The sequence below is a fragment of the Geotrypetes seraphini genome, chromosome 4, assembly GCF_902459505.1.
Source record: "Geotrypetes seraphini chromosome 4, aGeoSer1.1, whole genome shotgun sequence".
NCBI lineage: Eukaryota > Metazoa > Chordata > Amphibia > Gymnophiona > Dermophiidae > Geotrypetes > Geotrypetes seraphini.
The window spans coordinates 181,690,875-181,715,710 of NC_047087.1; the positions used below are offsets into that span (position 1 = coordinate 181,690,875).

At 43.0% G+C, this 24,836-nt stretch overlaps 1 protein-coding gene across 15 annotated transcripts in view; it reads right to left on the reverse strand.

Annotated features, from left to right (window-relative positions):
* Positions 1-24,836, reverse strand: part of PAX2 (paired box 2) — a 371,803-nt gene that overhangs the window by 327,365 nt on the left and 19,602 nt on the right. For 9 of the 15 annotated variants that reach the window (XM_033942589.1, XM_033942601.1, XM_033942593.1 and 6 more), the window contains 2 exons: positions 24,727-24,753; positions 24,122-24,319 (listed from right to left, as the gene is read on the reverse strand). In XM_033942589.1, the coding sequence (XP_033798480.1) occupies positions 24,122-24,319; positions 24,727-24,753 (225 nt within the window). The remainder of the gene's footprint in view (positions 1-24,121; positions 24,320-24,726; positions 24,754-24,836) is intronic. The other 6 variants (XM_033942595.1, XM_033942594.1, XM_033942598.1 and 3 more) reach the window with 1 other exon arrangement.

The following is a 24,836-nucleotide window of genomic DNA, read 5'->3' on the forward strand; positions in this document are numbered from 1 at the left end:
CCCATCCATCCGAACCCCGACCGCGAGACCAAAATACAGTACTTTATAACAAACCACATCATCAGCAACGTGGCAGAGGAATGCCCGGGCGTGAGAAAGCCGCGATGGGGCCTGTGCTGCCAACGATGTGGTTTGTTATAAAGTACTGTATTTCGGGATTGCGGTCAGGGTTTGGATGGGTGGGAGAGATGAAAGGGTCAGCAGGGAGAGGGGGGGTGCACTGCGGTGGTGGGAGGGATGGGAGGAATTAAAAAATGCTCCACGGGGGAATGGAAGGAAGGGAGGGATATAAGCTGCAAAGGTTTTGCTGTACAAGGGGAGGAAAGGATATAGGCTACAAGGGTTCTACTGCACAGGGGGATGGGAGGGAGGGGGAAGGGATAGAAAGATACTGCACAAGGGGAGAGGGGAGGAAAGATGCTGCACATGTGGGGGGAGAGAAAGGAAATAGGAAGAATTGGGTAGAGGAGAGGAAGGGGGAGATAATCATTGTACATGATAAAAATAAGATCTCTCTGAAAATAAGACCTAGTGCCTTTTTTTGAGCCCCAAATTAATATGACAGTGTCTTATTTTTGGGGAAATACGGTAGTACAAAAGGGGGGGGGGAATCACATGAGTGTCCCAGGGAGTGGCATCTCAGCAGAGCTAGGCTGCCATTGCAAGGTACACACATTCTTTCAACAATATTAAGGCTGCCAACTGGATTCAGATTTGCAGGACAGAGTTGATCTAGTATACCCTAGTGCATGCTGGGTCTATAGTCTTACTTTTCAAAGGGAATGCAATGGAAAAATCAGAACTACAAGTCCCTGTATGCATACAAGTAAACCCAACTGGATTAACCCTGTTCTGAAAATTTGGATCCAGTTGGCAGCTTTATACTGTATTATATCCTTGTACCTATATAGAGTATACACATATAGTTGCACCAGCCTTGAAGCAAGCATAACTGTGAGTGAAAGAAGTTATTCTAGAAACCTATTTCATAAAGACCCAAACATGTTTAAGTTGCCATTATAAAATATTACTAAAACAGTTTCTTCACTCACTGAAAGTTAATCAAACTTATTTGATAAAAAACTAGTGCTTGGACCATTAAAATGGACCTCTGCTTCAAGATCAAAATAGTTTATATCAAATTGTGTGCAAATCAGTGCATACAATTTGCATGTGCAACTTATTTCACAAGTCAAATCAGCACTGATAATTTGGCAAGTAACACCTCATAATTGAAGCTAATTGGAGCTAATTAAAAGTTACATGCACAACTAGGTAAAAGTATTTACTGGTCTGACCCAGCAGTGGCAATTCTTATGTTCTTATGTTCTTATTCTATAAAGTGCTGTGTGGCAGTTCTAGTGCGTGAATCTGAAAAGGGGGTGTGGCTAAGGGAGGAGCATAGTTGGATCATGCGCATTGTTACAGAATAAGCCCATAAGTTATGTGTAGGTATTTAGGTTTGGTTTTCCTTGGCCTAAATGGGAGCACCTAAAAGTCATGTGGTACACTAGGCTTAGTGTGATTCTATAAGGTGCATGTACCTTTTGTATAATTGTGCTAAGTGCCATTCTAGTCAGTGCTGATTTTTTGGGCACCATATATAGAATATGGTCCTATGTGACTATTCATGAAACCATATTAAGCTTCTGAATTTGAATAAATAACTTGATATGTTCCTTTGATGGCTCACATAGTCACTACACTTTGATAAACTGCTTTGATGGGCCAAATAATCTTTTTATCATAGAAGGTTGATTAACTTTTGGTGAGTGGAGAAGCTTTCTTTGATAACAGTTCATCTTGCCTTCAGAATGATGAATAGATTTTTGATCGTCTAATTATGGAATATCTTTATAAAATAGGCATATTTTTCAAAGGATTTATAGGCAAACTGCTATAAAATTATCTCCCACAAGACAAGGCAACCCCTCCCCCTTCTATAAAACTGCAAATGTCCTGTGTATGCAAATAATTAGTATTTACACCAAATTTACACACATGAACAAAACTGTCATTCCCCTTCACCCCCCCCCACCCCCCATTATGGTATAAAACATGTTTTGATGGAGACCTAAATTTGGTTTTATTCATATTTAAGACCCAAACAATAATATACAACATGAGCTGATACTTAATTCTTTAGTCTGGCACTTAACTACTCTGTGCTCAGACTCAGATTAGGAGCACTTTAGAATGGGGATCTTGTAGGCAATGTTGACAGAAATCTTTCGGGACTGGCAATGATGGCATGATTAAATTTCTGTTTCTAAACTTCAGGATCGTGATTTTAGTTCAATTCTATTTTCTATAAGTCCTAGAGTAGTGAGTGGTGAGGTTTTCCTGCCAGTATAATCCATCTTGATTTATACTGGCTGTTTTTGCCTTTGGTTCAATATGCCGTTCGGTATGCTAATTGGCATTGTACACCACCTAAATGCCCAGTGGTGCAAAGGCAGTTTACTGAACATTCTGGTTAACCCCAACCAGTCATGGGCAGTTACCTCTCTGTATAGCTCACTGCCACTCAGATATATACTAAATTCTCAATAGGGGAAGGGTGCTTTGAATGAATTACCTGCATACTTCAAGAATTAAATTTATCCCCTCTAGACATGAGGTAATGTCTATCATTCTGACATTCTCTGAGTTGCATTATTGTTCTTGCCAAACTCTTTTGGAAGCAAAATATGAAAAATGATATATTTTCCTTAAATATATGGATCATACCATATATGTGTTCATGAGCCATTGGATAATAGCCTATATGTCCTGAGCCAAAGATAAGTTGGCTTTGTGGTACATTTGTGGAGGTCATGTTGCCTAGCAACAGATTTTCATGTTGCCTAATGCTGACAATTCATACTGAAATGTCCAGCGATATGATAGTGCTTCATCAGATGCCTGAGTGTTTCAGCCTGATTGTGACATACTTTTCTCCAATGTTATCAGAAGTACAGTGAGCTTTTTAAAAGACCAGTTTCTATTGGTTCTGAACCTATGGATCTGTGAAGGCCAGGGATATGATTGGAGAAGAATATGTAGTGATGACTGCATAGTGCCTTGGTTACTCCAAGAAAGGCAGCTGGCATTTGAAGGTTTATCTCAGGGGCAGAAGAGTCACTATTTGGTTGGAAGAGCCAAAAAAAAAAAAAATCATCTCCAGCCCCACCTCTAATTGATAGTCATATGTTGGGCAAAATATTGGCGGGGCCACAGCCACAGTTCCCTCTATGTTGAGTGAGATTCCTCCACTTACAGTCCCGCCACTGGAGGGCACTGTTTCACTGTCACATTTTTAATAGTGAGGGAGAGATTGAAAACATAATATTGAAGCACTACCCCCTACTGGCAGCAGTGCAGTTGAAGGACTCCTACTCAGCTTAGAGAGAACAGTGCCACAACCTCAGCGGCTCAACCCATTTTGTTGCCTATACTTTAGTTCAAGTTTATTAGATACCAGGGATGGACTCACAGTGGTCTGGCCTTGGGCAATAAGGGTCAAGGGCCCCTAATCACCTATCAAAAGTGATTAAACTAGATAAGGGTTAGAGGAGAGTGGGCCCCTTACTGCTGTGGGTCCTTGGGTATGCCCTATTGTTCTATTGGCCAGTTTGCATAGGACCACAGGGGACTCTCAGGTGTGATGCTAGGCAATACTGCATTAAGAAGCCAAGTGCATAACAGATCACATTTATGCTATCTAGGAAAGATGAATCCAGGCCTGGGTGTACCCCAGTGGTGTAGTAAGGGGGAGGGGGAGGGGTGGTGGTCCGCCCCGAGCATGGTGTTTCTAAGGGGCGCAGGCACCCATCCTCCTCTCTGTCCCCCAACCCCGCACCTTCCCGACCCCCCCCCCCCCAGCTGCACACGTACACCCCTTCCCTCATTCCTCTTTAATTTTCCATGCACGAGCAGCATTACAAACTTGCTGCCCATGATGGTGTTGCCTCTCTCTGATGTCACTTCCGGGCCCCGGGCCTAGGAAGTGACATCAGAGGGATAACTGACACGACACAGGCAGCAAGTTTGTGATGTTGCTCGCACCTTGAAAATTAAAAAGGTATGGGGGAAGGGGTGTGTGTGCAGGGCAGGGGGGGTGGGAAGGAGCAGGGGGCGGAGAAGAGGGTGGTAGGGGGTTCCACTGCCCTGGGTGCCATTCATACTCGCTTTGCCACTGTTGCACCCTACTGATTTTCTTGGGAAATACCAACCTCCTTTCCAGAACTGACTCAACCTGCTCGTGATGACATGGAGTCATCTGGTTAAAACTACTACTATAAATAATAATGATAATAAACTTTATTCTTGTATACCGCCATACTATTTAGTTCTAGGCGGTTCACATTCAAGAGAGACTGAACGGTTCAGTGACAATACATTCTTGGAGAATACAGAGTATAATTGACGTTTAATTTACAAATTTTTCAAAAAGATACGTTTTTATAGATTTTCGAAAGGTGTAATAAGACTGAGTCTGGGAAATTATTGTACTTAACCAATTGTTCAATTTGCCTGCCCAAAATGCAAACGTTTTATCAAGAAATCTTTTATAACGACAATGTTTTAGTGTAGGATAGGCAAAGAAATTGATTCTTTGAGCAGACTTTTTTTTATCCCAAATAGTTCAAACCGTGAAGATAGGTAAGCTGGAGCCAAACCGAACAACGTTTTGAAGCAAATACTTACTGTACAAGCATATTTAAATTTAAAACTGTCTGTACTTTCCTCTTTTAAACTATCACCACAATACAATTCTGGGCTTGTGCTTCTGTTTTGCCAGTGGACAAATATAGGACTACCAGCTCCAGAACACTTTAAGGCCTATTTCAAAGAGACTGGAATTGAGATGTTCGGGCTGGGATGTGCGCAGTTCCCCCTGCATTTTACCAGAGGCTTTGCAGCTTCTATGTAGAATTTCTGGCATTTATAGAAAGCAGCAGTTTTACAACTTCTATGTATAAGTGCCAACACAGGGAAGTTACAAATCTCTGCCTGTAAGTGCTGCCTATCAGTTTATAAAGCCACAATTTGTTTTTATTTATAATCTGGAGTTGGAAATAAAAATTAGTGTAATGACCTGGCTGAAAAAAATCTGTGTACTGCCATATAAGCTGGTGCAATAACCCGATGGTGAAATTTGTTTGAATATACCTGAAGTTCAGTTATAAGACAGGAAACATACATGAATGGGTTGGTTGGTTGGTTTTTGTTGTTTTTTTTTTTGCTCTTGGAATCACTGGGTTCCACAAGTAAATATTGACTTTCTGAAATCACCATTTCTATGTTCAAGCAACCTACATACAAAAATTGCTGTTTATACATGAAGATGCTTTTAAAATTACCTCTTTGATCTAAGCCATCTATTACTTAAGCCTGTATTTGTAAAAAAATAAAAAAACAAAACTATCATGGGATGACCTGGTCACATGGGGCTAGCCCAACAAGTAGGCAATGCAAGTTGTTTGCCTAGAGCAGCAGGTTCTTGGGAGCAGCAAAGAGCAGCTGCAGTGAAAAAGCAAAGCAATCCTGGCAGACACACAATCTCGAAAGCAGTGTATGCAAATAGATCTCGCACATATTCATTGGGGAAATCCTGAAAACCCGACTGGACTGCGGCCCTCGAGGAGGGACTTTGACACCCCTGCACTAAAGTATCATAAAGTCAACAGGCAAGAGGCCTTGAATTAATATAATTAATATAGTTTAACAAGGAGGCGATAGCAATGCTGTCACTGTAAATGCATTGAAGTCCATAGAAATTGATGGACACTTACCATAGCAACATTGTGGCTTCATAAAAGACCCACATAGTAATTAGAAATATGCAAATGTTTACAGTACACTATTTAAACAAAAAAACACAGAATCCCTTTGATTTTTCTGCATTACAAAGAAATGGCTGGGTGTACAATAATAAAACCTGGCTCACAAATAGACTTATGATAAAGCTATAAAATAATCATGGGAGAAATAGGTAGCATGATAAATATTCTTTGTAAGTGTTACACAATAAAGGTACTTAAAAAGTCACATAAACAAATGAAAATAATAAATATAAACACTAAGGGGCTCATAATGAAAAAATAAATACGTCTAAAACCCCGCCTAAATTGATACTTGGACGATCTAAAAGACAAGTCGTCCAAGTACCGATAATCGAAACGGGTTATAGACGTACCTAACGGGTATAACCTAACGGGTTATAGACGACTTAGGCCTTGTCAGTGCTGCTGTACGACCAGAGCTAAAAGGGGTGTTTTAGGAGGAGTGGTGAGGGCGGGATTTGGGCGGGACCTGGGCTGATCTAAACTTAGTTGTATTGCAAGTATAACCGAAACTTTAACGAAGCTGCCTGGATGGAAGTTGTACGTTGTAACTTAGGCCATGTAAAAACAGGTCTAAGTGGCAAAAAGGTATCCAAAGTGACCAGATAAGCACTGCAGACACAAAGTACAGACTCCCACGAAATGCCCCAGTGATCACTGACACCCCACCCGCAACACCACAAAAATCGTAATAAAAACATACACATCTGCCTCCAGAACATCAGCACCTGGCAGCCTGGCATAGGAAAGCCTAGTAGAGCTGCACAGAGGTGGCTTAAGAGGTCTTGGGGGTGGGTTATTGAACCATGGAGAGGAGGACCCAGACCCATAAGCCACTCTAATCACTGCATTCATGGTGAAACATGTACACCCCTCAGACCCCCTCCCAAACCTTTTGTACTGCCATATAAATGGCATCTGCAGCCATAAGGGCTATTGGGGTAGTAGACAGATGGGTCTGGGGGTGTTTTGGGGGGCTCACCATGACCTATAAGGGAGTTGTGGTAAGATGTTTATGTGACACCCTTTTTGTGAAGTTCACAGCAGTGCACTGTAAGGTACCCCACTACTTTGGTGCAATGTTTGGGTATCCTGTCCATCACTTTGCTAACCTGCCCTTATCCAAAAGGTCATGTTCTGGGCGTTTTTAACTTGGATGAATTTTTGGATGAGAATGGGGTATAACGATAGATGACTTAGCAGTCTGGACGATCAAACGGCTGGTCGTCCAACTAGACGATTTTCAGGGGGGAAAAATATTTTGGATGTATTTTTCGGGAATGGACATTTTCCTTAGCTGACCTTGGGCAACTAGCGACTTAGGCCAAAAACGGACTTAGACATTTCTTTTGATTATGCCCTCCACAGGTCAGATTCTATACATGGTGCCTAAATTAAAAGCCACCCGCAAAAATGGCTGTCAATCACGCTTAAGGGACATTTAAAGAATCATGGCTAATGATGCCTACCAGAAATCTTAGGCGTCTGCAATGTAGGCCAGGTTTTTACTGGCTGAATGCAATTCTGTAAATTGCGCCTAACCCCCCCCCCTCCCTTTTATAAAACCATAGCGTGGTTTTTAGCGCCAGCTGCGATGCTCATAGAATTCCTATGAGCATTGGAACTGTTACCGCCGCAGCCCACACTAAAAAACACGCTATGGTTTTACAAAAGGGGCGGTGGGGGTAAGTTCTTCAGTGAATTGTGCCTAAATCTCTCTCTGCCCCTAACCACTTCCACATAGGCATAAGGCGTCATTAGGCGACCTGCAGTAGATACGATTTCTATGCCTACAATGCAGATGCTTCTTGGCTCCTACTTTTTTTATATATAACAAGTTTATATAATCAGTTTTAAATGATGCAGTCAATTACCATGCAGATTAAAGCCAATTAAAACAAGTTAGGCAGCGATAGCGTGCCTATCACTGCCTAACTTATGGCGCCATTTATAGAATATGGCACTAAGAACATTACACTCAAAATCCATTTGCATTCAAAATTTTGCCAAATTTATTTGCATTGACAGTTCAAAGTGCATGTTCAAAATGTCTTTGTGGGGAGTGGGTTGAAGGAGTGTCCTCCTGCCTTAATAACCCTTCCCATGCCGCACCGAATTACATATAAAATTGCCTTATTTTTTATTAACTTTCAAAACTCAAAAGACTAATGCCCCCGCTTTCCTGTACAGACTTGTAATACCGTACGATCCTCCCAGAACACTAAGGTCCGCCTCACAACATAGCCTCAACGTCCCTTCTCTTAAAATAATTGGCACTCATCGAGCCACCATTTTTTCGGTCACTGCTCCTTTAATCTGGAATTCTCTCCCACTTTTTATTAGAGCAGAACAGAGTTTGGACAAATTCAAGAGTAGTTTAAAGTGTTTAAAGATGCCTACGAATGAGTTCTCAATTCCTCTCTAGTCTTTTCATTTTGAAGCCAATCCTTTTTTTTTTCTTATCCTATTGTGCAATCCTTTCATGTTTACTTTACTTAAAAATTGTAGTTCTACCTTTTTTCCCTCTTGTTAACAATCACCCTTTCCCAATCAAGTATGTCCAATTGTATGAAGATTATGGGCTCCTTTTATCAAGCTTCGCTAGCGGGGTTAACGCGCGTGACATTTCATCACGCGCTAACCCCCGTGCTGGCCTAAAAACTACCGCCTGCTCAAGAGGAGGCGGTAGTGGCTAGCGCGACCGGTGGTTTAATGCGCGCTATTATGCGCGTTAAACCACTAGCGCGGCTTGATAAATGAACCCTATGTCTACTATCTGTTGTTTGTTTCCCCATTTTATATTTTAGCTTTTTAATTGTACAACGATTTAAATGTTATTTTAAGCATTTAATCAAATTTTTAATAAACTATGAAGTTCGGCTGCCATTTGAAATCGTCAGGAATATCAATTTTGCAAATAAGTATCTTTGGTCTGCCAAGCGACCAATGAAAAACCCATGTTAACAGCTACAAATCATGACATCATAATGACATCATGATTGCAAAGAATATTTATCATGCTACATATTTATTGCACAATCATTTTATAGCTCTATCATAGGCCTATTTGTGAGTCGAGCTTTATGATTGTAGACCCAGTCATTTATTTGTTCTAGCGAAAATTAAAAGGGGTGCTGCATTTTTTGAAACGTGGTGTACAGGACGGTTATAGAACCCACAAATGCAGTAGAAATTAGTATGCAGCTTAGGGTTTCCTATAGATGGTATAAATACGCCACCATCATTCTGATATACTGGGATTTATTAGCATGAGATGGTATGTTATTATCATTCAGTTTTGAAACAATAAGTCATAAGGCTGCTCCTGGCTTAGGAAGGCAGCATGATAAATCTTCAGTGTTGTCACGACATGTTCAATTTATATTATGGGGCAACTGCTGTAATAAAAAAGAAAACGCTGCTGTTATAGCAAAAGATTAAGCGGGCCTTTTACTAAAGTGCATTAAGCAAGGAACGCTAGAGTTAACCATTAGCATGGGGTTGCACTAACAATTAGTGCAGCGGCTTAACACTTAGCATGTGCTTAGTGGCATAGTAAGGGGGGACGGGGGTGCAGTCTGCCCTGGGCACCCTATTGGTGGGGGTGCTGTCACCCCTCCTCCTCTCCTCACCCCCCACTCCTCCCCCCTGCCACACGTGTGCCTTTACTTTTCCTCCCCCCCACTAGCTTTTCTCCAGCATGAGCCGAAACTCCAACCTGCTGATTGAGCCAGTGTCGGATCTCCCTCTGACATCTCCCTGAAGTAGGGAGATTGTGGATGCCTTTCAAGAGGCTCTGCTCAGACAAATGGTGACGGAACCCACAAGGGAAAAAGCGATATTGGATCTGGTCCTCACAAATGGAGAGAGTATCTCTAATGTTCGAGTGGGTGCTCACCTGGGTAGTAGCGATCATCAAACGGTTTGGTTTGATATAACGGCTAAAGTGGAGAGCGGCCGCACGATACTTAAAGTCCTAGATTTCAAACGTACGGACTTTAATGCAATGGGAAAGTACCTGAAGAAAGAGCTGTTAGGATGGGAGGACATAAGAGAAGTGGAAAGACAGTGGTCTAAGCTGAAAGGAGCGATAAAAATGGCTACGGACCTTTATGTGAAGAAAATCAATATAAACAAAAGAAAAAGGAAGCCGATATGGTTCTCCAACCTAGTGGCTGAGAAAATAAAGGCGAAAGAGTTGGCGTTCATGAAATATAAAAAAACCCAAGAAGAGGAGAGCAGAAAGGACTACAGGGTGAAACTGAAAGAAGCCAAGAGAGAGATACGTTTGGCGAAGGCACAGGCGGAAGAACAAATGGCTAAAAATGTAAAAAAGGGAGATAAAAATTTTTTCAGATATATTAGTGAAAGGAGGAAGATAAAAAATGGAATTGCTAGGCTAAAAGATGCTGGGAACAAATATGTGGAGAGTGATGAGGAGAAAGCAAATGTGCTAAACAAATACTTCTGTTCTGTGTTCACAGAAGAAAATCCTGGAGAAGGACCGAGATTGTCCGGCAAAGTTACACGAGAAAATGGAGTAGATTCTGCGCCGTTCACGGAGGAGGGTGTTTATGAGCAACTTGAAAAACTGAAGGTGGACAAAGCGATGGGACCAGACGGGATCCATCCCAGGATACTAAGGGAACTCAGAGAGGTTCTGGCGAAACCTATTAAAGACTTGTTCAACAAATCTCTGGAGACGGGAGTGATTCCTGGGGATTGGAGGAGAGCGGATGTGGTCCCTATTCATAAAAGTGGTCACAGGGATGAAGCAGGAAACTACAGGCCGGTGAGCCTCACTTCAGTTGTTGGAAAAATAATGGAAGTGTTGCTGAAAGAAAGGATAGTGTATTTCCTTGAATCTAATGGGTTACAGGATCCGAGGCAACATGGCTTTACAAAAGGTAAATCGTGCCAAACGAACCTGATTGAATTTTTTGATTGGGTGACCAGAGAGCTGGATCGAGGACATATGCTAGATGTAATTTATTTGGATTTCAGCAAAGCCTTTGATACAGTTCCTCATAGGAGGCTGTTGAACAAACTTGAAGGGCTAAAGTTAGGACCCAAAGTGGTGAACTGGGTCAGAAACTGGCTGTCGGACAGACGCCAGAGGGTGGTGGTTAATGGAAGTCGCTCGAAGGAAGGAAAGGTGACTAGTGGAGTCCCTCAGGGTTCGGTGCTGGGGCCAATCCTGTTCAATATGTATGTAAGTGACATTGCTGAAGGGTTAGAAGGAAAAGTGTGCCTTTTTGCAGATGATACCAAGATTTGTAACAGAGTAGACACCGAAGAGGGAGTGGAAAATATGAAAAAGGATCTGCAAAAGTTAGAGGAATGGTCTAATGCCTGGCAACTAAAATTCAATGCAAAGAAATGCAGAGTAATGCATTTGGGGATTAATAATAGGAAGGAACCGTATATGCTGGGAGGAGAGAAGCTGATATGCACGGACGGGGAGAGGGACCTCGGGGTGATAGTGTCCGAAGATCTAAAGGCGAAAAAACAGTGTGACAAGGCAGTGGCTGCTGCCAGAAGGATTCTGGGCTGTATAAAGAGAGGCGTAGTCAGTAGAAGAAAGAAGGTGTTGATGCCCCTGTACAGGTCATTGGTGAGGCCCCACTTGGAGTATTGTGTTCAGTTTTGGAGACCGTATCTGGCGAAAGACGTAAGAAGACTTGAGGCGGTCCAGAGGAGGGCGACGAAAATGATAGGAGGCTTGCACCAGAAGACATATGAGGAGAGACTGGAAGCCCTGAATATGTATACCCTAGAGGAAAGGAGAGACAGGGGAGATATGATTCAGACGTTCAAATACTTAAAGGGTATTAACGTAGAACAAAATCTTTTCCAGAGAAAGGAAAATGGTAAAACCAGAGGACATAATTTGAGATTGAGGGGTGGTAGATTCAGGGGCAATGTTAGGAAATTCTACTTTACGGAGAGGGTGGTGGATGCCTGGAATGCGCTCCCGGGAGAGGTGGTGGAGAGTAAAACTGTGACTGAGTTCAAAGAAGCGTGGGATGAACACAGAAGATTTAGAATCAGAAAATAATATTAAAGATTGAACTAGGCCAGTTACTGGGCAGACTTGTACGGTCTGTGTCTGTGTATGGCCGTTTGGAGGAGGATGGGCAGGGGAGGGCTTCAATGGCTGGGAGGGTGTAGATGGGCTGGAGTAAGTCTTAACAGAGATTTCGGCAGTTGGAACCCAAGCACAGTACCGGGTAAAGCTTTGGATTCTCGCCCAGAAATAGCTAAGAAGAAAAAAAAAAAAAAAAAAAAAAAAAAAAAAATTTTTAAATTGAATCAGGTTGGGCAGACTGGATGGACCATTCGGGTCTTTATCTGCCGTCATCTACTACTATCACTTCCGGGTTCCGTGCCTAGGATGTGACATCAGAGGGAGAGCGGCCACTGGTGTGAACAGCAGGTTGGAGTTGTTGCTCACAGTGGCGAAGAGCTAGAGATCCAGTGGGGGGGGGGAGGGAGTGAAGGCGCGTGCATTGCAGGGGGGTGGAGAAGGAGCAGGGGTGGAAAAGGGGGGCGGGAGAGTGGCTCCACCACCTCAGGTGCCTCTCACTCTCGCTACGCCACAGGATGTGCTAATTCCTGTGTTAATGGCATCACATAAGAGGACACTGGAAATAGGTGGAGAGTAGGTTTGGACTGTGTTTTGGCATTACGAGGGGCCACTGAAAAGTTCTCAGCCCACCCAACAAAGCTGGGGCAATCTCCATTGAGGGCTAGACACTTAATCCAGCGATTTTTCCACTTTTTTTAATCCGTATTTTTCCAACAGAAAGAAAAAAGTGGAAAATCGCTGGATTAAGTGTACAGCCCTCGATGGAGACTTGTTGGGAGGGCTGGGAACTTTTCAGCGGCCCCTCATAATGCAGCAAATAGATGGTGTTAACGACATCTACCGTATTTGCCGGCGTATAAGACGACTTTTTAGTACCTTAAAATCCTCCCCAAAGTCGGGGGTCGTCTTATACGCCGGGTACAGTTTACATGCCCTTACTTGCGGGGCTGGATGTACTCAGTCGCGCGGCTCTTCTTCTCCCTACCTTCTCTGCTTGCAGCACAGAGCCGAACGGAAGTCTTCCCGACGTCAGCGCTGACGTCGGAGGGGAGGGAGGGCTTAAACAAAGCTTAAACAAAGCCCTCCCTCCCTCCGACGTCAGCGCTGACGTCGGGAAGACTTCCGTTCGGCTCTGTGCTGCAGGCATGGCAGGTAAGGAGAAGGAGAGTAGCCTCGCGGTACCAAGAGAGAGGGGCGGCCGCCCCGCCCCGGTTGCAGCACAGCCGGCCAGGTTCCCTTACTTTTGTGGCACTTCCCCGACCGACCGATAACAGCCCTGGTCCGAAAATCCTCCCTGCCCTGTAGCCGCGAATCTAAATACCTTCTTACAGCAGCTGTAAGAAAGTAATTTAGATTCGCGGTTAAGGGCAGAGAGGTTTGTCGGACCGGGGCTGTTGTCGGTCGGTCGGGGAAGTGCCACAAAAGTAAGGGAACCTGGCCGGCTGTGCTGCACCCGGGGCGGTAGAGAAGGTGTGCGGAAGAAGGGGTCGTCTTATACGGCGAGTATAACACAAAACTCTATTTTTTAACTAAAAGTTGGGGGGTCGTCTTATACGCCCAGTCGTCCTATACGCCGGCAAATACGGTACATTATCTGTCATGTACTAAGGGGATAATTCTACAAAGTGCTAACATGTATGTGTCAAATAGGCATAATAATAGCATATAAAGGTGTATGTGCAACTGCATACATGCATGTATACATGCCAAAATTTCCCCTATATGCTATTCTATAAATACACCCCCATTGGAATAGGCTGAATTTTATATGTGGGGGAACACACATCACCATTCAGCAAACCCCTAGCATAATATACTTTAGAGTGTTTTACGCTTGGGATTTGCTGAATGCAATTCTGTAAATACATTAGCGAATGGTCGTTTTTAAAAAGATCACAAGAACACTTATCGACACTTATTTTGTAGGCGGTAAGGGTTCCTACGTAATCCATGAGCTAACCCAGTAGCATGCGGTAATGTAGGTGCACTAACAAAAGAAGAATCATTCGCCAACTGTAAGTTATGTTCAGATAAAAAGAAGCAGTGCAGTAGCTTAAAAAGGGTCAAGTGATGCTTTTTCAAATGAATAAGAATACAAAGAAGTATCGGGTATAAAATATCCAGACTTCCACAAAAAGTTATAACTTAGCCCGACATGTTTTGGTGACCATAGTGCCTGCATTGGGGGCAAATCATATATTACTTATGAGTCAGATAATACGTCCACCTTTCAAAGTACAGTGGTACCTTGGATTACGAGCATAATCTTTTCCAGGAGCATGCTTGTAATCTAAAATGCTCGTTTATCAAAGCGAGTTTCCCCATAGAAAATAATGGAAACTCGCTTTGATATGGTCCCTTCCCCCCCACCCCACCCCCGATAGCCGGCATCGCTTCCCCCCCCCGCTCGCAAAGGCTCAAGGCAGTCAGGCAGAAGCCGGAAGCCGGAAGATCTTCTAGGCACACGATCTGTGCCTGTGCTAGACGGGGGGGGGAGGGGGGGTGCCGGTTGGAGTGAGGGGGGCCTTTGCGAGCGGGGGGGGGAGCTATGCTGATTATCGGGGGGGGGGTGCTTGCAAATCGAGTCAACACTCGGTTTGCGAGTCAAAAGTTTGCTGAGTGTTTTGCTCGTCTTGCAAAAACACTTGCAAACCGGGTTACTCGCAAACCGAGGTTTGACTGTATATCGTTTCACACAGACAATAGAGCCCTTTGCAGTATTGCAATATTACCCTCCCCCCCCCCTTTTATGAAGCCGCGTTAGACTTTTTTATTATTAGCTGCCACGGTAAAAACTCCGACGTTCATTGAATTCCTATGAGCGTCTGAGTTTTTACCACAGTTGCCAGCCATAAAATAGCCAAACCAGCTTCATAAAAGGAGGGGGTAATTTGAATAAAACACCATCTGAGTCTTTATAAGCTGCCGCACTACTTCATTATCGCCCCCTCCCCAACTTTTTTTTTTTTTTTTTACAAAACCACACAAAAGTGTTTTTTAGTACTGGCTGGCGCACTGAATGCTCTGCGCTGCTCCTGATGTTCATAGAGTTGGGAGCAGAGCAGAGCATTCAGCACTCTGACCTGCTCTAAAAACAACTTTTGCGGTTTTGTAAAAGGGGGGGGGCGATATATTTGCTGGTTATTGGCCTGATGCTCTAAGTTATGTAGCGTAACTCCAAGTTATATGCATTTCTCCAGCAGTTGGATTCGAACACATACCAGCTCTATGACTAGCGTAAGACTCAATGCCTAAATTATAGATGCACTTTTTGCTGTAACACTAGCATTCTATAAGCACGCTTTCCTTATAGAGAATAGGTGTCCTCATCTTCTCATCATTCTCTTCTTTCCATCCACTGTCTGCCCTCTCTCTGCCTCTTCCATAAGGCATCTGCTCTCTTTCTATGCCTCTTCCAGAAATTGTCTACCTCTCTCTTCCATCTCTTTCTCCCCCCCCCCCCCCTTATTGGTCTGGCATCCATCTTCTACCTAAATATAGGTGTCCTGTTATAAAAGTAATCTTTTAACCTGCTGTAAATGTATTGTCCCTGTGTGAACTGCACCGGCAGATACTGGGCACATCCCGCCAATAGTTATGGCAGATGCTGTGCAGATACCATGTTATACTCCTATTCTGTGCAGTTACCACATGGTGACTGCCAAATTTTACTATACAGTACTTTCATAAAAGGGGCCTTACATTTTATTCAAATAGAGCCAAACTACAAGTTACAACCTACAAGTTGCATCCGTGGTTTACAAACTCTTTTGCAGTGATGATGGTGAATCTGGGACATGAGTGCCCCAAAAAGCTGGCACTTCTGAGGCATGGCAAGGAGCAAGACCTCTCGATGTGGTGACCTCTCTGTGCTTGGTCAGGTTCGTCTGTTCAGCATTATGGCAGCTATTTTGCCATGTTTTGAAAGTGTGCCAATGTTTAAGATCATGAGTAAATCGGCATGGGGGGCGGGAAGAGCGGGGTATCCAGCACAAGCTAGCCTAAAAAGATTTCAGCAGGAGAAAAGGAAAATACTGAGGGAACTATCTCAAGATATCCAGTCTCTTATGTCATTCAAGATTTGTCCCTGTCCCCGCAGGAGCTCAATTTCCCCGTCCCCGTGAGCTTTGTCGCTGTCCCTATCCCTGCCCCATTCCTGTAAGCTCTGCCTTAACTGCACAAGCCTCGAACACTTATGATTTTTAAGTGTTTGAGGATTGTGCAGATGAGGACAGAGCTTAGGCATTGGTGGAATGAGGCATTATGACATCACAATCTGAGCTCTAGAATGTTGCTACTTATGATTTTAAAGTGTTTGAGGCTTGTGCAGATGAGGACGGAGCTTGCAGGAATGAAGCAGGGACAGGAAAAGAACTCTCCGGGACGGGACGGGAAAATGAGTTACCGTGGGGACAAGGAAAAATTTGTCCTCATGCTATTCTCTAGTTCAAGGAAGAAACCCATCTGATTACTGAGTAGCTAAATATCAGAGGGTTCAACTTATATCAGAAGTATGCCGCTTACATTAAGCATCTCAGCAGGCACAAATTAAATGTAAGAAAAGTTGAGCTTCAAAGGACTCTGGCTGGCAGAACTATATGTACATGTTAAGTAATTTCTCATCTACAGCCAACAAATTTTCAAAGTAGACTGTACTAATAACTCATTTTATGACATGTTTTATAAGGCAGCTCTCTTTATAAGGCTATATTTTCTTCACAATATGTTCTTTCTTATCAAAGTAATTCCTGGTGTTAAAACATTCCGCCCATTACAAGATTCGTCTGTAGTTCCAGCAGTTGCTATTCTAAATGGACAGATCTGTATATCTACTTCTCTTGTGTGTACATTATCCTATGCGATAAAGTAGATAATTATAAAAAAAAAAACCATGCTGTATTCTCTGTCTCAAAAAATTCACCCCAAGCGCTAATAATACAGGTCCCCTTTTACAAAGCCACGCAGCCGAGTGCCGCGCAGCAGATGTTCTGATGCCCATTCAATTCCTGTGGGCGTCAGAGCATTTACCGCACCGGCCTGCACTGCCAACTTTTGTAAACGAGGGGGGACATATGTTACTACACTATGGGCTCCTTTTAAGCAGGCAGTAGTTTTTCGGCTAATCTTGTGCGTGCGCTAAAAATGCTAGTGGTCTCACTCAGGTCAATAATCAGCCACGGCAGTTAGTGCTTTGTTGTGGTTTTTTTTATGCCAGCCGCCATAGCTGAAATAAATCCAAATATTCAGCGTCTGGAGAGTGGCTTGTGCTGAATACCCAGATAAGAGAGTCAATGCTGGCACTAAATGTCGGGCATCAAAAATCTAGATGCTAATCTAGTATTCTATAAAAGCTCTTTGTTCTTAAAATCTATGGAAGAGAATCCCTCAGGTTAACGCTTTCTTGGTTTGGAGTGAAGGCTGCTGAGCATTAGACTGAAGGGCTCTCTTCCACTGAGTCTGTGGAGAAACAATGACCAGAACATTTCTGCCTTTTCAGGGGGGGGGAGGTTAGAGTTTTGGGGGGTTTTTTGAAACAAAGTTTCTGTTGGCCGTTGAAGATTCTTGTACACTTCATGCCGGCGATAGGCAAAACGTGACCATGTCGGGTGCTTTAATCTTCAATAAATTTGAATGCATGCCATACTGTCTTGGATTCTCTTTCTTGCTAGGGCAGTTTATCGCAAACTGTGTGCTTCCTGAGATTTCAGGTGTGCCTCGGTGCACTGGGGAAGAGGAGAGATGCTGGCGCCGGCTGACTGTCCACAGGACGTGCCTCTCGCGAAGAGAGGCACATCCTGTGAGCAATCTCCCGACGTCAGTACCTCTCCTCTCTGCCAGCCCTTCTCTCCAGCGCAGGTCCTTCCCTCGGCACAAGGCCCATTCGGAGGGCCTTTGAGGTTTAGTGTGTCCCGGCTCAAAAAAGTTTGCGAAACACCGTGCTAGGAATTGGCCTCCATTTCATCTGCTGAACGTTTACAGGTAATGCTGTACCGTCCTAACTGGGAGAACAGGGATTGATAGCCAAGCATCATTCTGTACTTCAGTCAGTCATGATGGGGCTCCTGCAGTGGGTGATGGGGAGGGCATCATTCAAAAGTGGCACCTACTGACTATTTAATGGTTGCATAGGCATTGATCTTGGAGTGTTTGGCATTGATCTTGGAGTGTTTGTTGGATATCTGTGCTAGGTAGGAAGAGGAGGGAGAATTCAAAATGGGAGAGAGGCTATGGGAAAGCTGTGACTGAAGGCTCATCATATTAGAGCTGCAGCAGGAACCTGCTCCAAATTAGCTGGAATCAAAAGGAACAGAAGGAGGATGCTGAGTGACTAGGAGAGGAACATTTTGGTGTCCTTTTCAGCAATGCTGTTCTCCTAAAATGACTCAAAATAGGGAAACTAAGGGGTCAATTTACTAGAGTGCAATAAGCAGTTGTGGAAATTAGTGCATGCATGCGCTAATATTCATCACAGTGGCTTGACACTGAGGAAAGGAAGTGTTATCAGCATGGGTTACCATTAAGATAGGTTATTGTACTCTTAACCTGGGTTATTAGTAAGTAGCTAGTTAATATTGAAAATGATTTACGTGGCTAGAAATGGCTGCTGACGGGTTTGAGGCTATCTGTTGGTGCCCAATGGCACTTAACTAATTATCACCGCTGAAAATGAGCAGTTAGAAGCTAAGGCATGGATTGTATAAAGAGTGCGGCAGCCACTTAAAAACGGTCACCGATCGCATATCAATCATTCATCAGTGAGGTTTATAGAATCGCAGCTGTTTTTAAAACAAGCACCTTAGATGTAGACCTACATTTAAAACGCTTGTCTTGTACCTACAGCAGTGCCTAGGGTTGCCTAAGGACGCCTAAGGCCATTTCCAGCATAAACCATGCCCACGCCACCCTCAAGCATTCTTAGGTATGCCTAGATGCTTCCGTAGGCATGCAAATGGCACCATAGGCGCTGTTCGTCACATGGATTTAATAACAAAACAAAACATGCATCCCAATTGGTTAGTTAGATGGCTGTAGGATGCCTACGCAGCCTAACTTCAGGACACCATTACTAGAATCCAGGCCTAAGTGAAAACCAGCTAGAGATATTTGGTGGGCAGAGTCGGCACTTGGCTGGTTAAGTGTCGATATTCAGCAAACGGGACCACATAAATGTCAGACCTATCTTTATGCAGCAATCCATGGCCATTTAAGTTCTAAATATTGTCTTGACCTGCTATGTGTTGGTCGGCTGCGTATAAACCTGATATTCAGTGCCGAAGCCTAGACATAGCTTAGCATTGCATATTTAGGAAAAACGCCAATGGCGATCAGCAAAACATCACTTCCGGCTGAATATTTCTTCCTAGGTGTCATTGCAATAAAATAGCATGAGTTAGTGATAAAAATAACCCATCTTAACGGCCGCCCACATTGATAACTTCCCCTCTAACTGAGTATTAATTCCCATATTACCTGACAAATGCAGAATAGGGCAGGAAAAGGGCATGAAATGAATTTTAAAGTTGACGTGTGAGACGGTATCTTGTGCGGTTAATGCTTTTGATATACTGATACATTCATTCGCGATTCGACAACTTGATTACTGTGATTCACTTTATGTAGGTATATGAGAGAAGGACATTTGCAGGTTTCAAGATATTCAAACTACAACTATTCGATTGATTTATAATATACGTAAATTTGATCATATTACTCCTTCTCTAAGAGAAGCATACTGGTTTCTTATAAATCGCCAAATTAGTTATAAAATTATTTTATTGGTTTTTAAAACATTAAACACAGGAGAACCTCCTTATCTTATGCGCTTACTGAGTCCGTATTTTCTGTTAAGATCTCTAACAGCGGGATATGTATTGGCCCGCCCTCTCTCCCCCACCCCACCCACACATAAACTCCCCTCCAATAACCAAACCACACTCGCTTATGGATAAATAGCCGCAGCTCTGTTTATTAACAAACAATTAATTTAACACTTACATAACAAAAACAGTTTCTCGAGCTACACCTTAAACCATTACCAATAATATTCAGCCCCCGACCCTGCCATGCTAGCAAGGGTCAGGGGGGTGGCATGTCCCAACATGCCCCTTTAACCAGAGTCACCAGAACCCGGGCATGGCTCCCTGCCGCCCCCCCCCCCCCCCCGCTCATCTCCTGATGAGCTCCACCATACCGTAGCTCGGGATAACCGCCAACCCAAACTCTGCAACCTACCGAATCAGACAAATAGGGGGTGGAAGGGTGGGCAGGAAAAGCGCCTCGGAGGACCCAGGAAGATGGCGAGTCCTCCGAGGTCCCGGCTTTATAATCTCCGCCCAGCTGTTAGCTACTCGCCTCGCCTATCGGGAGGCAGCCCCGCGGCGGGAAAACTTGCCTACCGCTAAGCTGCCTCCTGCTCTCCTACGCCCGCCCACTCACGCGGAGCACTCGTCTCCATGGGAGGCAACGAGGGCCCTCCATCCCCGCGTTACAGCCGCCCTTCGAGACGAGACTCTCGGGCTCTCCTTTAGATCAGCAAACCAAAACCGCCTATAAGTTCCAACCTATCAAGAAATTGTTCATGAACATGTTAGAGCTGCCCAAGTTATGGAACTCTTTACCATTGTCTCTTAGACTATTGAATTCTATTGGAAAATTTAACACAGAACTTAAAACTTGTCTATTTGCAGATACATATAAGATATGCTAAACTGCACAGGAGGAGTTTTGTCGAATACTGTATAAGATTAACATATTGTGTTTATCCTTTTGTTCTTTGCTATAAAAATTGTAGTTCAACTTTAAATCTTAAATTCTTTTATTATGTGATTGTTTGAATGGGTTCATTTTATATTACTAATTTTTTAGAATGTAAGCCGCCCAGAAGGAGTATCCATGGTGTGGGACAATAAGATTTTAATAAACTTAGATAATGCAGAACTTGTATTGCCATATCAGTAACTAACATTAAGTGGGGGATTAAAGAAAGGTCACTAACCGCCCCTTTTACTACATCGCGATAGCGTTTTTTTAGTGCAGGGAGCCACGCTGAATGCTGCGCGCTGCTCCCGACGCTCATAGGAACTCTATGACTCGCCGTTAGGACGTGCTAGGTATATTTTCTTTGTAGCAATTGCACGGTCAGAGAAGCTGGAACACCCCCCAGCAGTTAATGCAGAGGCTTTGCAGTTACCGCGAGGTCATTTAGGCAATTAACAGGCATTAGCTGCAAAACTTTCCTGCATTTTGGTGAACGAGCTCCTAACAATTTATCGAACGCGAGAAATATGCCTTTTGCACTTTCCACTAAACAGACAAACAACCAGACTAGGCATGGAAAACATGCAGACCTGAAGCCTCTTTACATATTCCCTTAGTTTTGTATTTTTGCCATTTGAAGATGTGTAGAAAATCTCTAGCAACTTCTACTGCTGCACAAAGAAATGAACCAAAAACTGCTGAAATATCCAAAAGACTGATCATTTTCTACATTTATTTATGTTTGATTGTTTTTTTTTGTATCATGCAATCTTTACCTAAGTCATGAAGCCCTAGGTAGAACACACCCAGAAACAGTTACACCTGCTGGAAGAACACAAAACGGTACTGTGGGACTCTTGTCCAGTCCTCAAATCTGACCCCTTTGGGTGACATCCCTTGATCATGCCACCCGAGCGAATGACAGCAGCCTCCTGAGATGCCCCTAAATCCCACGGCACGATGAGCAGACTGGCAATTTCATGCAGAAATGACCAGGGATTTCTGATGCAGCTCAGAAGATCTGCACAATCCTGGACTCGGCTTCAAGGGAAAGAGAGAGAAAGAGGCCCTGAAAAGTGTAGGCCAATTCTAGGAAGAAGTTTCACTCATTATGTACCTAACAACCACATCCCTGCAATGATTAAGTACCTGCCCTGTCACAGGTCAGAGGCACTCATGCCACAGTGCAGAAGAGGAGAAGACATCTCCTGCATGCTAGCTTGAATGCAATAGTCATGAACTATCTGCGAGAATATATACTCATTCTCAGAACATGGCAGTTGTGCCTGGATATTTTAAACTAGCCATTCCCTGTAAGACTCCAGTGTTGTTTGCCTCTTCCTTCAATCCCCTTTCTTCATTCTGGCCTGTCTACCCTGGGCATTATCTGTGCTCCTTCTTTCTGGGTTGTCTGAATGTCAAACTGTTATCGTTTCACCATTTAGCACCTGAGCGAGTAAGAGGAATCAGGGATGATTTTAGGAGGGTGTGTAATTAGCCTATCAGCGTTATGTTACCCTGTTCATAACTTAATAACCATTTTAATACAGATGGCACACACAGGGATAATTTTCTGGAGCAGACTGCAGCATATTACAGCGTATGTGCGTCTAAGGGAATTTTTTTTTTATCCAAGGTACATTCCACCAGTTAATTCTACCTGCTGCTTTCAAGATGACTTGGGATAATTCCATGTCATTTGTGAAATATTAAAAACATTTGTGTATGATTCAGGAGAGAGAAATGAAATGTAATCTGAATTATCTCCTACTATTTCAGTTTTAGCTGCTAGACGTCTGGTTTTACGGTTGGAAAGGACTGATTTATCTATTTAAGTAAGGTTGCACCTATAATTTTGGAGTGCATATAGGATATTGAGCTTCCTGTGCGTGCATATTCAAAACAAAAGCTCTGCAGTGAAATTCTTGTCCTGTGCAGCATTTTATGAAACCTCGTTTTATTTCTTGCAGTGCATTTCAATAAAACAGAATCATTGTTACAATGAAAGAGCCTTCCCATCCATAGGTGTCAGCCCTGAGGGTGCTCGAGTACTCCCCTAATATTGAGGAAATGCCTTCACTGCATCCCATGTGTTTTGAGTTTAACACCATCAATATTTTTGAAAAGTTGGCTCCTATGTTCCTGTCAGAATAGAGGACCCCTCCCCCCCCTCCGATCAACACAGATTGCTTTAATGGAAACATCATTTTTTTCCTGTCATACTTTCATGACCTGATTACAAATTAAGAGAGAGAGAGTAAGTAATTCGCAATTATGTCCGACCAGTGTGAAAGGGAAGTGATATAATTTCGTACCTATTATCTTTATTGTATACAGCTGTCTGCCTAGTGTGTCTCTGTATGTACTTGTGCACATGTGTGTATACAAAAAAAAAAAAACCCAGTTCCAATCTCAAAGACTGCCCTGGTTTTAGATGTCAGGTCATTTGTTTTTTCTGAGGCTGTAAATATTTAACCAGTTAGATGTTTACAGTGGGGGGGGGGGGGGGGGAAGAAAAGTTTGGTTTCGTGAAATGTTTTTTAGAAGCAGTCTGCCTGGAAAGCTGCTGGAAAGCAGGACGCTTTGTTCTGGGTGTCTGTTAGTTATTGAAGTTGGAGGTGTGTTCGGGATGAGTTATTTTAGGTCCTGAAGAAGCCAACTTTCATTTCAAATGTAAGTCAAGCTTCGGGCCCAGAGCTTCCCGGATCAGAGTACTCTTTGTAGTTGTCTGTGTGGTTAAGACAAATAACTTTGGGTATTTTAATGGTGCCCTAGTCAGGTAGAGATTTACTCAGGGTTGTTAAACTCAGATTCTTAATTACTGGATTGGGTGGATCTCATTTACATAAAAAAAATCGTATTGGAGCTAAGGTTTTCGGAGTACAGGAAATACATTTTAAAACAATCTTCTTCAAATTAACTGTTTAGAGTTTTTGCATGTCAGAGCTCATATAAAGTACACACCAGAAAGTTTTAAAATTAATTAGCCAGATAACGTTTCCCTGTGATAAATAGGTCACCAAGTAAGCAATTATTCTCCCATTTTTATGCAATAGTAAATACAGAAAAGGCTAATACAGAACTTCTTTTGTATCTCCATAACTTTTAAAAATCATGAGGTAACATCATCTAAGGCAGCCCAGCCATTATAGCAATACCAAATTACCAGTGTCTGTGACAGAAAAGGGACAATGTCAAACATTAAAAACAGTATCCTAGATATTTCAATAGTGAAACCTATGGGTTTTTTTCTTTATTTTTCCAAGAGAAGGTGATGGGCAGTTTCAGTATGATCCCAAACTAAAGCACAGTATAGCTAAAAAAAAAAAAAAAAAAAGCCATTTCAATGGCAGGAGAGATTTGATCGGTGGCTGTGACTCTCTAGAGATGCAGGTCAGTAAAGGGGGAGCAGGCAGGCAGCCCTTGCATAATCTATTTTGCCTTTTACCTGTTTATGGAGGAGACACTAGGAACCGTGTCATTGTCACAGATGCCCTCTGCCAGCAGCCTGTCCCGGATCTCCCAGGCGAACATGGTGGGGTTTTGTCTCTTGTACTCAGCGATTTTATCCACCACTTTCGGGGTTGCGACTTTGGGTTTGGAGCCCCCAATGACTCCGGGTTTGATACTGCCCGTTTCATAATACCTGCCATCCAAAGAGATAAGATGTCCAGTAATACAAACCACTGAGAGTAAACTCGCAGACTCCATAATCCTTCTGTCTCACAAGCCCTTTCCTGATTTTCAGATGGTCAAATGACTCCCATTTTATAACCATTTTCTCCAAATATATATTTTTACATTTATTTTCATTGACGAGCAATGTTGAAAATATTACGGAAACACTTTAGAGAAATGCAATTATTTTAAAAGTGCCCTTTAGCAACATTTTTTTGACACCCAAAATTTTTATAGAATTTCTCATCACACGTTTCTGAGCATATATGTTTCCTTACAGTTTAACTCTTTCAAATAATTCCACAAGTAAAGCAAGAGGGGGGAAAAAAAAGCTAATATCTATGTCTATATCTATATGATATTTCAATTACTTACTTTTTAGCATTGTTCTTTGCAAAGAATCTAAAAAGAAAAGCCAAATGTTACAGAAGGAGTTTTCCCTCCTCCGCATTTCTCTTTAGCTTTATTCTGAAAAAAATGCGGGA